Raw genomic sequence first — 16,445 nt, 5'->3', positions numbered from 1 at the left:
TGTCAGTTTTTGCTGTCCTTCTGGAGGGAATATTGACACTCAAGTCGTGAACTTTGGTTTTGGGAGAGAAGGGAGGGAGGAGAGGTAAGTCTCTTAAACAGGTGAGCAAACTTGGGATCTTTAAATATTTTAGCAGAGATTATTATTTTTTTTTAGTTATGATTCTTCTTTGGATTTTTAGCAGTTTAGAAATGTCCGTATCATCCCCCACACCCCAGGCTGACTTATTTTAAAGGAAGACGATTTGGTAAGAGATGACTTCAGAGGGTACCATGCATGGGTTCATACTACACAGGTTTAAAATATCAGAGGTGCACACCCACTATTCACCCAAGGTTTCCTTCACTCAAAGATTGGATGTGGGTTTTGGAAGTTTCAGAAACCTCATTTTGACTCATCTCTGGTGCTGTATTAGACTCACCAAAGCTGAGCTGCCCTCCCTGAGCTGTTGAACTGGAGGGCTCTTGCTTGGGAAGGAAGGTAGAATCCACACGGTGCAGGAGAGACAAAAGGTCTATAGCACGAGAGGGGCCATGAGCCCCTAGTGAGTAGGCATAGGATAGACTGACTCCACTCCATGCCAGAGGACGGTATGCTCTGGTCTCCAGGTGCTGGCCTGGACTGCGGGGCTTAGCGGTGAGACTCATTTGGGGAGTTTGTGCATGTCTCACTTCCCCCACACGACTTGGATCCCTGGGCTGCTTGCTTCTCTGCCAGTTACCCATCTCCTCTTGCAGATGTTCAAATCCTCAGCCTATCGCTTGACATACACTCTCCCCCAGCCTGGCATTTCCCCCTCTCTGGGGCTGCTCTCTGAGCCAGGTCTGCATTCTTCCGCCCTTGTCTCATTCCATAACGGGATTGAACGGAAGTGACTACCAATTTACAGGGTCAGGGAGGGAATCAGAAAGGCCATAGCTTCTCCACTTCAGGATGTATAATTTGAAGGGAAATATTTAAGCTTCCTGAGCCACTTTTAAATATGAGCACATTCTACAATGCTAATTTGCCAACCTAAAATCACCCATCTTTCCCTATTTCTACTGCTGTACATCAAGAAGGGCCTTCCTCACCTATATGGGACCAACTACAAGGACAGTTTCAAGCAACAATCCTAAGAGTTAGCTACTCAAACATCTCTCTGCTCACAGCTGCAGGACTATATTCCTTACAGGTGGACTTATTACTCACTACCCCATCTCCAGCAAACCTGATCGAAAAGGCAGTGAAGATATACTAGAAGAAACTACAGGGACAGACAACTCTAGCTCAACTGTTTAGTGATAATGAAAGGCCTGCCCTTGAGTGGGCTGTAGGAGAAAAGCATTTGTTTGGATGCTGCACGGTGAGACTGGCCTGGTGCTGAGACAGTTTGGTTTCTGGTATACAGTGAAAGATGATTTTCAAGTGGAGCAATGAAGGGGCTTCTCTGGGCATGAGAATATTCTGATATGGAATAAAGAGGCTATGGAGTTTCAAAATAAGACTTTCAGCCCTGGCTTTAATTTCCTTAATTGAAAATGTTTAGTTGCTAGCAAAGGGACTGAACACTATTTTAGTTTCTGAAGAGAAGAATGCGTGAAAAAGAGACATGAGAAATGTAGGGAAACGAACCAACATTGCAGACAGTGCCGGCAAGGGGTGCTGCAGGGAAGAGTGCAGGGGACATCACAGAAGGGGAGGGGGAAGGGCTGACTGGTGGTTTAGCAGGGAAGGAGAGAGAGAGAGAGAGAGAGAGAGAGAGAGAGAGAGAGAGAGGCTTTAAATGAATGTTGTCCAGGAAAGGCTATTAGGAGATTTACAAACATAAGGCCCCTTTTGAAGATGAATTCAAAATAATTGAGTGAAAAGGGAAAATATACTGTAAAATATTTATTTAATAAAAATAGTTTTATAGTCTATACAGATTGAATAAAAAGTGCAACAGATTATTTCCACTTCTGCATAAAAGTGCAAACAGTACAGCACATTGGGTTTTGCATTCCACAAACATGGCCACATAGTAGTACATGAACATAGTCTTGATTTAGACAGGTAAGAAGGATCAGATTAAGTGCCACAAATAGTTAACTAAATTCCAAGGAAATATTGCTTTGGTAATGTGAACAATTTGATTGTATCATAATACATATTATTTTAAAAAACAAAATAAAATTTCTCAATCACGTTTCTTCTTGTTTCTGGGCAACCAACATCCTACAGAGCAACAAGAAACGGTGGGAGGAGGGAGACCAAAATGTAAGCTCGGACGTTAAATGTAAGGCTACTCTGACCTTAGTTCTCCGTCTCCTTAGTGTTCTCCTCTCCCGAGCTGCAAAGGAAGACCCACGGACCTGTGCTATCCTCATGTTTCCTATGCGGTTTGGTCTTCCCAGTGCTAGTAGTTGACCCAGGGTCTTCTATGTATTCATTAAGCTGCAGTTTTGCAATCTCAGTATTAATAATACTGTTTAGTGACGTTGGTCTTAAAAAGTCAACACTCTCATTAAAGCACCTACCCGGATCTGTTGCACGACAAGACGACAGTTTCCATGCCTCACAAATATCAGCACACAGAACATCACTCTTTCAAGTAAGGAAGAAATGCTTTAACTCTCAAGATGATCTACCCTGAGGAACAAAGGCAGGTCTAAGGTCTATCCTAGTTCCAACCCCACTAAAATCATTAAAAAGAGGCTCAGTTTATAAAAAAGCCTGTGGAATAATCCAGTTCCTACTGACATCTTGATCTTGGCTAAGAAAGCCAAGATGATGAGAGGCATATGGGAATGATACTCAAAGAAAAAAAGAGTTCATCTTGTTTTGGAAAGGAAAGGGGATGCAAATATAAAATGGGCTCTCTGTATCTCTAACCTACAAATGACCTTTTTAATTGCAATCGAGAGTCCTTCATACTGAAGTATTAAAGACAAACAAGCCTACCTAACTATCCTTCCTCAGGTATCAGCAGGCTTTAAAATGTGCCTTTTCTAATGAAATGAGCTTCTCCGGGAAGCATATGAATAGTGCACAAATGTACTTCTAAAGAAAGTTTCCAAAATGTACAATGGTCAGAATGGGAAGCACTAACATTCACACAATGAATTTTAAAAATAAAATTAGACAACACTCCTTAGAAGACAGAACATTAAACCTGAGCAGATATTGCCAGTAAGAAACGATTTCCATCTGCGGACATACACGTGCACACAAGTAACACTGAAATCAAAATGAGGCTGGATGGGGCGAGTGCTGACAGAACGCACGTCTATCGTGACGTCTACCATCCTGCAGCTTGTGAAGCCCTGGTCCCACCAGGCTACAGGTCTGGGTGAGTGACAAATGTGACAAAAAGCATCACACTCACATGCTAATCAAGGAGAGAGCAGACGTGCTGCTTCATTACTCGGTTTTCCAAAATCAAGTTTTGTGGGGTTTTATGAATTAGAAGAAGTCATTCTTAAATTACTGCTTATAAACAAGCCATGAAAAACAGCTTCAGTTCTGGCCTCCCTCAACAGTATTGCACTAACCCCAAGAGTACAAGGTGTTAGTTGAGTAGCTGCTTTGAAGGCATGAGATACACATTCATAAATAGTTATCTGAGCCACAGAGAGTGTAAGTACATCCAAGCGGTTACTGTGCAGAGTCCTTGCTTGGAAGCAGCAGCATTCCGGGAGCACGTTAGGAAGTGGTTGCTTGAGGGCTGGAGTTGGGATCTTCCTGCTTTCTGCATTTCTTTACAATACTGACTATGCCATTAGCCAGGAAAACCACAGAGATGGCTGCAAAGTAACTCGCATAAATCAGGAACTGCAAGAGAGAAAAGCAGTCATTCATAAAATTATCACGAGATGGGTTGTACACAAACATACTCTACACAATGATTCCAGACTGGATAAAAGTAGCCATTTTGTAAGCATTTGCATACATGTTTTCTCAATGGGTCGTATGTTGAGATTCATAACACTTTTCAACCATAAGTATTTGGTATTTGGGTGAAGACCGGCTTTATAAAAAGGAGGAAGGGGACTTAAGAGCTCTGAGGTACCACGAAGCAGGGCATCTCAGTACCTTAGGTTTATAGAATGAGGGTTGGAGAGATGGCTCTGCAGCTAAGAGCATGGCTGCTCTTCCAGAGGGCCTGAGCTCAAGGTCCACCTCCCATGTGGTAATCACAAGCATCTGTAACTCTAGTTCTAGAGACAAAACATCTCACAGGTTGAGAAGGCTCTCTAGGGCCTCACAAAAAGACAATGATCTCAACAACCTCCATAAAAAAGATCTCAGGGGGCTGGGGATTTAGCTCAGTGGTAGAGCGCTTACCTAGGAAGCACAAGGCCCTGGGTTCGGTCCCCAGCTCCGAAAAAAAGAACCAAAAAAAAAAAAAAAAAAAAAGATCTCAGAATGGGGAGGCTGCAGAAGAAAGAGGAGGACGTGTAGGTTGGATCTGTTCAGAATGTTTCAATTTGTTTTCATAAACAGGGCCCACTTCTGCCACCCAGATCTGGTAAACTTTTCAGTGTCATGAACACATCTTACCTGAGTAATAATACACAAGCCAAGGCCCCTGGCATCTACCACAATCAGAGTGAGCAGAGTCTGTAAGGCCAGAGCAATGAAGGTGTTCACTCCAAACACAAGGGCGTAACGCTCCATGCTAAGGTTTGCAGCAATCTGAAAACTTTCAGAAGAAAAACAGTGACTGGAGCGCCCTTACCTCCTCCTGAACTGTTTCACATTTTTACTCCAAGCGTGAACACAACCCCTTCTCGATCCTGCTAACTCCCTTTCTGAAATGTGAAACATGGTTTGCTGCTGTGTGATATAAGTCTTATGCAAACATATGCAAACGGTTGGATAAAAATATAAGAGAATAAACAAATCTTCCCTAAATACTGCCTGGGGGAAAACGTACAAAAACTACACCATGATGCCTCCTTTAAATAGAAAATTTAATTTTTTCAATTTGTAAAGAAATCCAAGTTTATCTTGCCCATCTTTCCTAATACTTCTGAGTTAAAATACATACGTTGCTATGGTGATGAGTACCATGTAGATGATTCTGAAGACAACATAGGATGCATAGCACACCCAAATGTTCTCCACGGTGTCCATGATGTACACTGCAGCAGCAATCAGAAGAGAACACAGGAATAACGTCACCTCTCCCCAAGTTGACCAAGATAGTTTTATATAACCAACCGCAAACACAGCACTTGCACCTACAAAACAAAAAAGGATTCAAGTTATTGACTAAAGAAACTCTATTTCAACACATTAAAAACTCACCTCAATTATTATTAAGACCTTTCAACCTGCAAATTAGGAAGCTCAAAAATATGGAGTTCCTTGAAACTTAAGCAGAGAAATGTTGAGCGTGATGGCATAGCATGTGGCCCCTGAGATGAGACTGAATCAGCACATCTGGCAACCAGACAGAAGACAGGACAGAGGCCCAGGGATAGTGCTACGGAGTAAGTATTTGGCCTGAAGCACAGGTCAGAGTCACAGAAAATTACTGCAGCTGACTTGGCAACGTGGCTGGGTGAGTCATCTCTCCTTCAGACCAAGAAGCAATCTAGTATATGCAAAACGGCTTCTCTTCCCTTAAGTGATGTGATGATGGCGGTGTCAGCTCTAATATGGGAGTGCTTTCTGGGTGCCAGCCATAATCAATAAGTGCTTAGAGCTGTTGTGTAGAATCTTCCAATAAGCTTATGAAGTAGGGCAGCAAATTAGAAAGGGACAATAGAATGTGTTATCAAGGACACACGCTTTGAAGCCACCATGCCTGAGTTCCAATCTGTAACTTCATAAATAAAGTATCAATAAATCAAATAAATCAATAGATTTATTGATTTTAGGCAAATTATCGACATGTTCAAACTTTCCCATGTAAAATGACAATAATAACTGTGACTACCTCACGAATTCTGGGATACAACTTATACACCTATTGTCTACAGAACAGTGTTCAGTACATCTTAACGCTCAAGAGACATTAGCTACTGTCATAAACTATAGTATGCTGCTACTCAAAATCTCAATAAACACGGGCAAGTAGAACTTGGATAAGAGAAGAAAACCATCTTGAAAATCAGTACATTCCATTTCTGAGAATGTGTCTGTCGGTCAAAGTCCCCTACCACTTGATTATATCCAAGTTTTCTCCTAATAAGAAAAATCGAAGCTCCAAACAAGCCATTCCTCTGGGCTCTTTCGGAGTTGGGAGGAGGGAATAAACCTGATCCCTGTGTCTTAACTACTTACCCAGCAAGGTTGAAACAGCCTCCACACCGCCATTGTAGATGACAGCATTCTGAGAAGGCATGACCTTCTCCCACAATCCCTGTGCGTAGTTCACCACTTGGAAATAACCGCAGGTGGAGAGGGCCCACCACACGGACCAGCAGAGCAGAGGGCGGGAGGAGTAACACATCAGGAAGTCATTCCACAGGACTTTGAACACCCGCAGCCGGTCTGGCTTGGGCTCCTCCTGCACAGCAAATGGAAACAGAGCTGGAACACTGTGGTAGTGGACGCTGCAGGCCACTCTACAAGCTCGGCTTTCTATCTCAGAGAGTTTCGTCCTTTGTGAAAACCAAGTGCTAATTTTACTCAAGTAAAACGTATATATTTGAAAGGAACAACAGAATGGGTTATCAAGGACAGAAGCCCTGAAGCTCCTCTGAGTTGGGGGAAGTGAGCTTCACACTTGCTCGAATTGTGAGTGTGATCTGTGCAAGTTTGTATAAGTTACTGATCTTGGATCCCAATCTTATCTCCATGAGAAGAGGGGAGATGAGATCCAGTCCCTGACTGTTCTGTGCCCTGTTGGGAGATCACTTCTAGTGGAAATTTTCGTATGCTTTAACACGTATTTGTGTTGAGGTCTTTTGAGACCTGGCCTCACAATGTAACCCAGGTTGACATGGAAACTGTCACCTTCCTGCCTCAGCCTTGAAGTGCTGTGACAATAGGTGTCTACCACCACACCCAGTTCAAATGCTGACGCTTCAGTTACTGATAAATAATAAAGCTCACGTTGGTATAGAAGAACTCTGGAAAGCGTAACTCAGTTTGCCAGTAGGCAATAAACTCTATTTAATAGGCAGTGACTTGAACTTAAAAAGTTAATAAAATAGGTAACAGAGTATTGTCCTGTAAAGTTTTAATTTTTGTTATACATACATACATACATACATACACACACACACACACATACACACATATAATACACGCATTTGTATGTGGTGGCTGCTATGAAAAAATGTTCTTTCCTATATATTTCTTAGAATCCAAAACCGTAAAACCCCATACTGGTCTTTAAAAATTTTTTAACTGTAAGCAATGTTAATATTTAAAGTATATACTTATATACCTATGTTAATATTTAAAGTATATACTTATACAACTACTATGTTAATATTTAAAGTATATAACTATTAGGTATGTTCAGGTTTGCCAAGGCCACTCTAACACATTTGAAACCAGCCAGGAGAGGACATGCTTTTCCTACTACATGAGATCTAGCAAATGAACAGACCTCTCAACCAACCAACCCTCTGCTGACTGTCCAGTGCCACTTAACAGATTATGCCAGAATCAACACTTCTTCAATACTTAATCCCTGGTCATTGTAACTAAAGATGGCGCCCTGAGTACTCAGAGGTGTGTTCATGACAGGCGTACCCCTGTTGGTATTGGAGGACTGAGGCTCCTTGAGACAGAATTTAAGCTAGTTCCTGGCCAGGCTTTTATAGGCTGGGCAGAAACCACTAGGTCGATTTTAGGTAGAATCGAGCTGTTCTCAGTAGTTCTGCTTCTTCATTCAGTCTACAAAACCTGTACTTCAGTTTTAGGTCCCCAAAGCATGACAGGAATGTTAATACGCTTATGGCTAAGCAACATTCCAGGAAAATTCAAACTGCTTCAATGTAGCTAGACTCAATCTTGTCCTTGTTTCTCATACCCTATAACCTGCCAGGAAAAACAAAACACACACACACACACACACACACACACACACACACACACACACACACACCACACACACGTTTCATATTAAAAAAAATTAAACTGGGGAGTTAACTAATCCTTCTAGTTACACAGAATGGGTGGACTGCTTTAAATGCTGAACTTCTCTCTTCTAAGAAAGAGCTTGAAAATGTTATCTTGAATTTGTCTGCTATTCTCTTCTTATCATTCATTCCCTGCCCTTCTACAATATAACAACAAAGCATCATTTGAAGTGAATAACATGCATCGCTTCTAGCCCAGGAAAGAAAAATAATTCTGTATCTTTAAACACTTTGAGCTTCAAGTCAGAAGCTACGAGTGGTCATTTCGAACACTCACTAGCAAACATTTTCTGAGTGCTTCCTTTGTATCTACCAAGCAGTAGGGATAAAAAATGGAGACACAGTCCCAAGACATTTCTGACATGATGCAGAATGCGATGCCAGTGTGACTTTGAGGAGCACGCAATCTGGGGAGGATGAATTGATTACCCAGTATATAAATCAGTTGCATCTTCATGAGTGGCCCGGTGGACTGGGTTTGCCTGTTCGTTTCACTACCGTTAGCCAATTTAACACACAGAACAGCAACTGCACATTTAAGGCTCAACTCACCGGTTCCTCCACCGGAGGCTCATCTAAATTTAGAGGGATTTTTGACTCAATGTCCTCCCATCCAGGAAGATGGTTAGATGCTGGGGTATCAGTAGTGATGCCGCCATTTTGTACCTTGAGGCCATTCACTCCGTGACAGGAGGAAGGGATGTGGTGAAAGAAGAGGCTCTTCTGTGGCATAGGCAGAAACCAGGCCACAGCAAAGGCCACAGAAACGCAGGTGAGGGAGAGGACGTTCAAGCTGAACAGTGACCAGCCCACCACGGAGACGAGGATCTGCCCTAGGACAGAGCCCACTGTAAAGCCCACCAAGGTGGCACTTCTACAGTAACTTGTGACTTTCTGGTACATGCCCAGGTCGACCACAGTGTAGATATAGGAGTAGTAGGCGATTTCAGTGGCTGTGGCAATGCCATAGAAGAATTCCAGGAACTGAACAGCCAGCAGTCCTTGGGCATAGAGCAGCATGAACCATGTAACAATAAGGCTGAGTCCCTGCAGTAGAATGACAGGCTTGTAACGGAGGTAGTCTGTGGCAAGGAACACGGGGAAGAGTAGCAGCAGGTAAGAGTATGTCCACACTGGATAAATTTCATTGAAGACCTGGTAGGGAAAAAATAAAAGCTCGTTAGTGATCCACGAACTCGACAAGTCATAAAAATGTATTCTTACAAAACAGCCTCTAACCTTCCTTATCACCTGGAGAAACAATGGCTAATGTAAGTACAGGTAACTTGTGGAATAGCCTTTCCTATCCCCTCGTCACAATAAAATCCTTTCCATGCATCGAGGATCTTGCTATGTGGCCCGGGCTGAACTCAAAAGCACTAACTACATAGACGAAACTGGTCTGGGGCGGTGGAACCTTCTATCTCAGCCTTCCAAGAGCTGCAATTACAAGTATTCGCTATCTCTTCCCCAGCACCTTTAAGGTTTCTGAGAGGTGGGTCCACCATTCATCTGTGTAACTTAACAGCCAGCATATCTGAAAGATACAAGGACCAATAAATGTTTTGGAAATTAGATCACTGCCAATTCTTATCTCTAACAGTTATTAGTATTATCATTATCATCATCATCATCGTTCCTTTTATAATTTCACACACAGGTACAAAGTGTTTAGATGATATCTGCTTCTACTCCCACTCCAACTCTTTGAGATCATCACATCCACTTCATTATTACCCTCTTCTTTCCAGACTCCTCCTTTGTCTATAGCCCAGAGTCTAACTAGTACTGCCTCTGCACATTGGTATGGTCATCCACTGAAGCATGGGCAATGTGTTATGGGTCAGCCCTCTGTATCAGTGTGAAGTGAGGCTGCCGGGCAGAAGAAAAGAGTGCATGTGTCTTAGGCCTTGATCAGACAGCTCTCGCTCGGCAGCTGGATTCAGGGGCAGCATCTGTGGCCTTCTTACTTATTGGTATCATGACTTACAGTCTAAGTGTTTGGTGTTTTATTTTTCTCTCTTAATTAAAAAATAATGTATACAGTTGTACATATTTATGAGATACGGTGTATCTTGGTACATGTATACACTGCAATACGCAATTCAGGATATCTAGGTAATTTGTCATCTCAAACATTTATTATATCTTTGTAAAAGGCACACGAGGATCCTTGCTTTAGCTCTCTTCATTTATATGACATGAGGTAACTGAAACTTACTGCTACTTCTTTCTTATGCACAATTTAAAATTGAGATTCTGTAAACATAATCCTCAAAACGCATTTTAAATGAGAAAGAAGCACTTGGAATTCCAGTACCATTACTTCTGTACTTCTGCTGCTCCTCAACTTAGATGGCTAAGTGCCAATAGACTAGCTATCGGTTGAACATTAAAAAAAACAAACAAACACGTATTTGAGGTTGGAGAAACAGTTCAGTTTGTAAAGTGCTTGCCATGTAAACAAGGGAACCTGAATTCAGGTCCCCAGTACTTATGTAAAAAGCTGTGAGGAAAAGACAGGAGGAATCCTGGGGCTTGATGGCCAGTTAGCGAACATAGGCAATTTGGTGAGCTACAGATTCAGTGAGAGATTCTGTATCAGAAAAATAAAAGAGTGGCTCAGGAAGACATCCTATGTTTACCTCAGGCTAAACGTATCATCCCCTCATTTCTGAAAGCATAAACACACATCACACACACACACTTCCTTAAAAAAGTATTTAGTATACATACCCCAAAGAACATCTCATTTAGCAGCACAGTACTCTAGAGTATCTGCTCTTTTCCTTCATGAATGAATGGCTGAAAGGGAGCCGTGACTCACTGACTGCCCAGCATTGCAACAGAATGTCATTGCTAGCAGAGGAAAAGGTCAAATCCAGATTGTGCCACATTCACTGAGTGCAGTGCTAACAGGATCATAGAGTAGGGCTGTAAACTGAAGAGCTATAAGGAGGAGCTTGTGGACAGTCCCCCTTCAAATCAATCTTCACCATCAGCACAAGAGGATAAAACCTGTGCCATACGATGTCTGATGCACGGATTAAATGTCTAACCAATCACTTACTTTTCTACAGCTCTGAAAACTAGAAGACTAAATTACAAAATGGTTCCTGGTCTATAGGAACCAGCACCAGTTCAGCTATAAGTCTCATTTTCCTAGTAACAATGATCACTGAAAACAGTTCCTTCTTTCGCAAGGAGCTCACTACCCAGCAATGTACTAAAGGTCACAGCAGTCAGTTTAGTGTGTGCTTTGTTATTGCTCTGGGGTTTTGCAGTGAGGGGTCCTAGCGATGTGGTTGTGACAACTTGGTCTGGAACTTGGTACATACACCAGAGTGGCCTCAAAATCTGCATGATCATAGGAACTGTTGAAGGGATTATTTGTCAAAGTGTGCAAATTCTAACACATGAGAAACAAAGTGTCCTGTGCCCCCCACCCCCCAGCAAGGGAATCTTGAGAAGTGCTGAGGTGGGGCAAGAAGCCTTCCCTACAGATATTTTCAGTTGTGTTCCAATGAGCAGCCCTGTTCTCCCAGATATTACCGTCCTTCTGGTCTCTAAAGTCTGATGTCTCCGTGTGACTCGGCATGTTTCTGTGCCTTCATGGTCCCTTGCCATGTCTTTCTCTACCACAGAACCACTGGCCAATAAACCTTCCTTAAAAGGTATTCTTCACTGAAACTATGGTCTAGCTGCACGGTGAGTTCTTACTGGACCCAGCCACCTGCGACATGGAGAGAAGCAAAAGCTATATTTTAGATTAAGTTATCCAAACACAGAGAGACAAATGTTACATGGTGGCCAAAACAAGCCAATATAAATACCGGACAGAGATTATCTCGGGCTACAAGCACAGTTGAGATAGTTGTTCCACTATGTTCTGGAATGGCTGTACTCAGACACAATTGATTATGTATTTTATGAGTTTATGAAAAACTGGAGGGGAGTAGCTCAAGGGCTCCCAATATAAGGAGAGGATGGAGAGGTGAATGCTGCTTGTTCTGACTTGATCTCTGAATCCCTATGCATGTGCTGAAGTTGAACAAATGAATATATACAATATATACAATTACTACATTATTTACTAAAACGTCTTAAAATGTTCTCTATGGCTTCCTTCAGCACCGATCTTCCTGAGTTTTGCTCAACTGTTCAGTCTAGTAAAACTTTGTTTAGACATGTAACTTTCAGCAATAGCTGTCCTTAATTAATCACCAAAATTTCATAGCCTAAGTCCCACCCTTATTAATTTAAAGGGTGTGGTGGTGCATGCCCGTAGGAGGACCATTAAGTAGTTCAAGGCCAGCTTGGTAACATAGTAAGACCTTGTTTCATAATAAATAAATAAATAAATAAATAAATAAATAAATAACCAACCCTCACAAGGTTAATGCTACACTAGCACAAACCCACAATTTGGATAATTGAAGATAAGGGAAAGTAATACTACCAGGCTTACCATAGCAACTAGTACGACAAAGGATGGGGCAGGTGGGAGACCAGATGGGCTACCTTTAACTCCCTCTAATTAAGAGATTTATGTTTTCTCCTACAAGGAACATCAAACAAGGAAAAGAAAAACAGAAACCTCCTCTCTCAGTGTCAGCACCACAGCAGAACATCTCCCACATACCATGCTGCGAACTCTACATCAGACAGACAGAGAGACAGACAGACAGACAGACAGACAGACAGACACACACACACACACACTATCCTAAGCAGAGATCATACATTTTAGTATTGGACCATACATACAAGAGTTGGTAAATATGCTAGATTTAGGACTGGCACATGAATGAAGCCTAGATGGACTAAAAGGGCAAAAGGAATCTGCAAGGCTTAGAGTACCAAGCAGATTATGTGGAATGGTTTTACAAGTCAAAGAAACACAGTAAACATCAAAAAGAACACATGCTACCAAGAAAAGAAAAAAATCTCTTTTCAGAGATAAAGAGTTCTGTAGACTACAGCAACAAACACTTGTAATCACAGACAGGCTGAGGCAGGAGGATAACAAGTTTAGGGAATACTCTGGAGAACCATATTAAGAACATCCCTAAAAATGGTCAATGGAACTAAAGATGGCCCAGTGGTTAGGAGTACCGGCTGCTCTTCTGGAGGACTGGGGCTCAGTTCTCAGTACCTATGTCAGTTGGTTCATATTCACCCATAACTCTAGCTACAGGGGATCCAACATCTTCTTCTGGCCTTCACAGGCTCCCAAATACACATGGCAAACACTCACAGTCATACATATAAATACAAGATTAAAAAATAAATAAAAGTCTGGAAACATAGTTCAGTAGTATAGCACTTCCATAGAATGCAGGAGCTCTGGATTCAGTTTCTAACAAAATAAATAAATAAAATAAATAAATAACTCCCTCTTATTAATGTTTGGCTTTCAACGATTGGGACATAGTCCAATCAGAACTTGCCTCAACCTTTTAAAGTGGTAAAATTCTGTAAGACAATCTTTAGAGTGGAAATGGAGAGAAGAAATGGACCTCAGATCTTAGGCACTCAGCGCCATTTAAGATGACACTTAAATTTAAGGCACTTCTGACAGGGGAAAATACAAGCTTCAGTACAAATGTCACTGACTAACACCTGGGATTTACTTTGCTTAAAGATCATGCAATGTTTTATTTAAGTGACCATTGCTGGAAGCAAGCACTCATTCATGAAGGACAACAGTGGTTCTATTTCAGTTACTAGGTTTTTGTTCTTGTTTTGTCTTTAATGTAGATTCTCAACCTGGAAAGAAGGGTTACACTGGCATTTTAGCAAAGACTCCAAGGTCCCACATCCCAGATCGCTAGATTTCTCTTCAAATTCCCTTGCCTTGACCTCTTGGCACTAAGAGAAGCATCCTCGTGTTGTCATCCGATGGACAAGTATTTGCTGGGCCCAGCACCCTACTGTATTCCTCTGTATGAAAGGTCTGCTGAGAACGTAGAGCATACCATTGTGCAGCACACAGCGGCTCTCCAGGTCCCCTGACAGAATTTATCAACTTTCAACTATCAACACCAAGAGCGCCTTTCTCCTCATGTGCTTCTTCAGGCAGGCTGTACAAATCACGGAGCCGTTTGTATATAAACTTAATCGGCTCACATGCTGCGTCATGTCTGCCTCAGAGTCTACACCTCAGGGGTTGTGCTGGGGTCTCCATAATTGCACTTTCTTATAACCACATAGTAATTTTCTTCTTGGAAAACCACCCTGATCAGAAGCCTTTATCTTTTTTACTGTTGGCTTTCACCAGGACCAAAAACACATGCGGATAATAAAGAGCTGTGAAATGATCCACAAGACGAGGAAACATGATGTAACAGCCAGGCAGAAGTTGGCTGCACTTGCTAAATGTCAAAGAATCTGGGAGTCCATCCTGACTCTCAATTCCTTCCCAGGTGACCTTGGATAAAGGCACAAGACAGCGACAAACTGGACTCTGAGTAATTATATCCTGCCAGTCTGAAACGAGTCTGGTAGTGCCAACTCTTGCTCTGACCTGGTATGCTGAGTTATTGAGTTAGTGCTCCTCAAAAGAGATGACTGTCGACGTCAGGAAGGTTTAAATGGGAGTACTATTTTGCACCAACTTGGGCCGGGAAGCAGCGCAGTAAGGAAGGAAAAGGTGTATAGGGAAAAGGTAGCAATTATAAAGCAACCACTCAGCTGACAGTAGGGAAAAGAAGTCAGATCTGAGTTTTCACCCCTTTTTGGTACTCAAGAAAAGGGTACAGGAGCAGCGCTGGTTTGATTTCTTTCTCAATCTACATATTCCTCTCACAAAACCAAGTGCTGGGATAATGCGCTTTAATAAGAGAAGGCAGGCACATTTCTGAAGTATGCACACCTCTGAGGTGCTATGCGTACAAGTTTATCTCTTGAGTAAATGACTGCGCAGAAGTTCTTGGTCATGGCTCATGTAAATCACAGCCCTCCAAAACTCCACCTGTACGGAAGGGACCAAACCTGCCGGTGAAGCAATTCACAACACGAGAAAAGAAAGCTAAGTGCCAATTATATGGCACCGTCTGTTTTCATCCCAGAGAGGGGCTTCAGAGGGGGCAGGAAATCTTAGGACACACCCTCACCTAATAAAACAAGCCAAGATGAGAGGGCGTATCACTGTCCTGTACTGTCCTTATGTGATTGAGAGTATCTTGTCAGAGGTAGTAAACAAAGTCAAGGAGAGGAAAAGGGGATCCTCTCACAAAAGCAGTACCAGTTAACATCCATCCATACATACATACATAAATACACACACATGTATATATTCTATTGAAAGTAGAGTTTACTGTTTTCTTTATCCACTCACTGTCCCCAGTGCCCAGCAGCTTCCGCAGGACTTGTCCAGGCAGAACCGGGTTATGCCACCACACAGCACTGTCCACATACGGCCTGAAGCACACATGCACGTGGGCTGCAGCCCTTCTTGCTAAGTCCCACACGGAACGTGCCAATAACGCAAAGAATAAGGCCACTTTTCCAAGCGAGCAGAAATCCGATCAGCTATCTGCGTAGCCCGCAGCGGGGCTCGGCCGGAGGCCCTCCGCAAACACCTGCCGCGCTTGGCCTCCCCGCCTGCCGCGCCTGCCTACCTGTCTCTCGGTCAAGTTCTTGTCCGGCCCCAGCAGGTAGGGAGTGAGGAACGGCTCCGACGGCCGGAGGTTTGCGAAGAAACCGTAGGCGCAGAGCAGCGCGGTCGGCAGGAACCAGCACTCGCGAGGGACGCGGGCAGTACGTAGGAGCATCCTGGCCGCCGCCGCCGCAGCTCGTCGGGACACCCGGGCGGGCACGTCCATCCTGGGCGTGAGGGGCTGGACGCCAACACGGCCCCCTCCTCCTTCTCCGCCAACGGGAGGGCGCCCGAGCCGCGGCCCCGCGCGGGCACCTGTAAGCGTGCGCGACGCCGCCTCGCGCCAGGGTCAAGGTGCTTGGAGTCCCAGCCGCCAGCCGCCAGCCGCCAGCCGCCAAAGCTCGCCCGCCGAACGCCCTTCCCTACGTCCGCCTCCCGGCCTGGCAGGCCACCCCGCCTGGCCCCGCCCCACGCCCTCATGGCCCCGCCCCCACATCGCGCCCACCCACAGCGGGTCGCTCACGAGCCACGCCCCCGGGGACCGCCCTCCTTGCTAACGCCTCGGGACCGCAGCCAAGCCAACCTCTCTGCTTCCCCATTGGCCAGTGACTCAAAAGACTAGAAAGGCCGCTGTGGCTGTGCCCGGGGGCTCTGACCTGAGAGGTTCTGGGACACACACACAGACACACACTCGCACACGCACACACACACACACACACACACACACACACACAGACACACACTCGCACACACACACACACAGATCCTACGTTCCTGCACAC

At 43.7% G+C, this 16,445-nt stretch overlaps 1 protein-coding gene across 2 annotated transcripts; it reads right to left on the bottom strand.

Annotated features, from left to right (window-relative positions):
* Positions 1–1,857: 1,857 nt before the first annotated feature.
* Slc19a2 (solute carrier family 19 member 2) lies at positions 1,858–16,046 on the bottom strand. Of its 2 annotated transcripts, none has more exons than XM_087580240.1 (6): positions 11,616–11,796; positions 8,616–9,218; positions 6,253–6,478; positions 5,012–5,204; positions 4,522–4,663; positions 1,858–3,792 (listed from the first exon to the last, which is right to left on the bottom strand). In XM_087580240.1, exons 1-6 carry the CDS (start codon positions 11,688–11,690, stop codon positions 3,664–3,666), a joined length of 1,368 nt encoding a protein of 455 aa, XP_087436366.1. In that variant the 5' UTR covers positions 11,691–11,796; the 3' UTR covers positions 1,858–3,663. The 2 variants fall into 2 exon arrangements, with proteins under 2 accessions (XP_087436366.1, NP_001025195.1); NM_001030024.2 differs by lacking the exon at positions 11,616–11,796 and adding an exon at positions 15,686–16,046 and having other exon boundaries at positions 1,860–3,792.
* Between the last annotated feature and the right edge of the window lie 399 nt (positions 16,047–16,445).

This window comes from Rattus norvegicus, chromosome 13, assembly GCF_021556685.1.
Source record: "Rattus norvegicus strain SHRSP/BbbUtx chromosome 13, alternate assembly SHRSP_T2T, whole genome shotgun sequence".
In the NCBI taxonomy this organism is placed as follows: Eukaryota; Metazoa; Chordata; class Mammalia; order Rodentia; family Muridae; genus Rattus; species Rattus norvegicus.
Note: the sequence above shows the minus strand (reverse complement) of the source record. Positions and strands in the feature narration are given on the sequence as shown.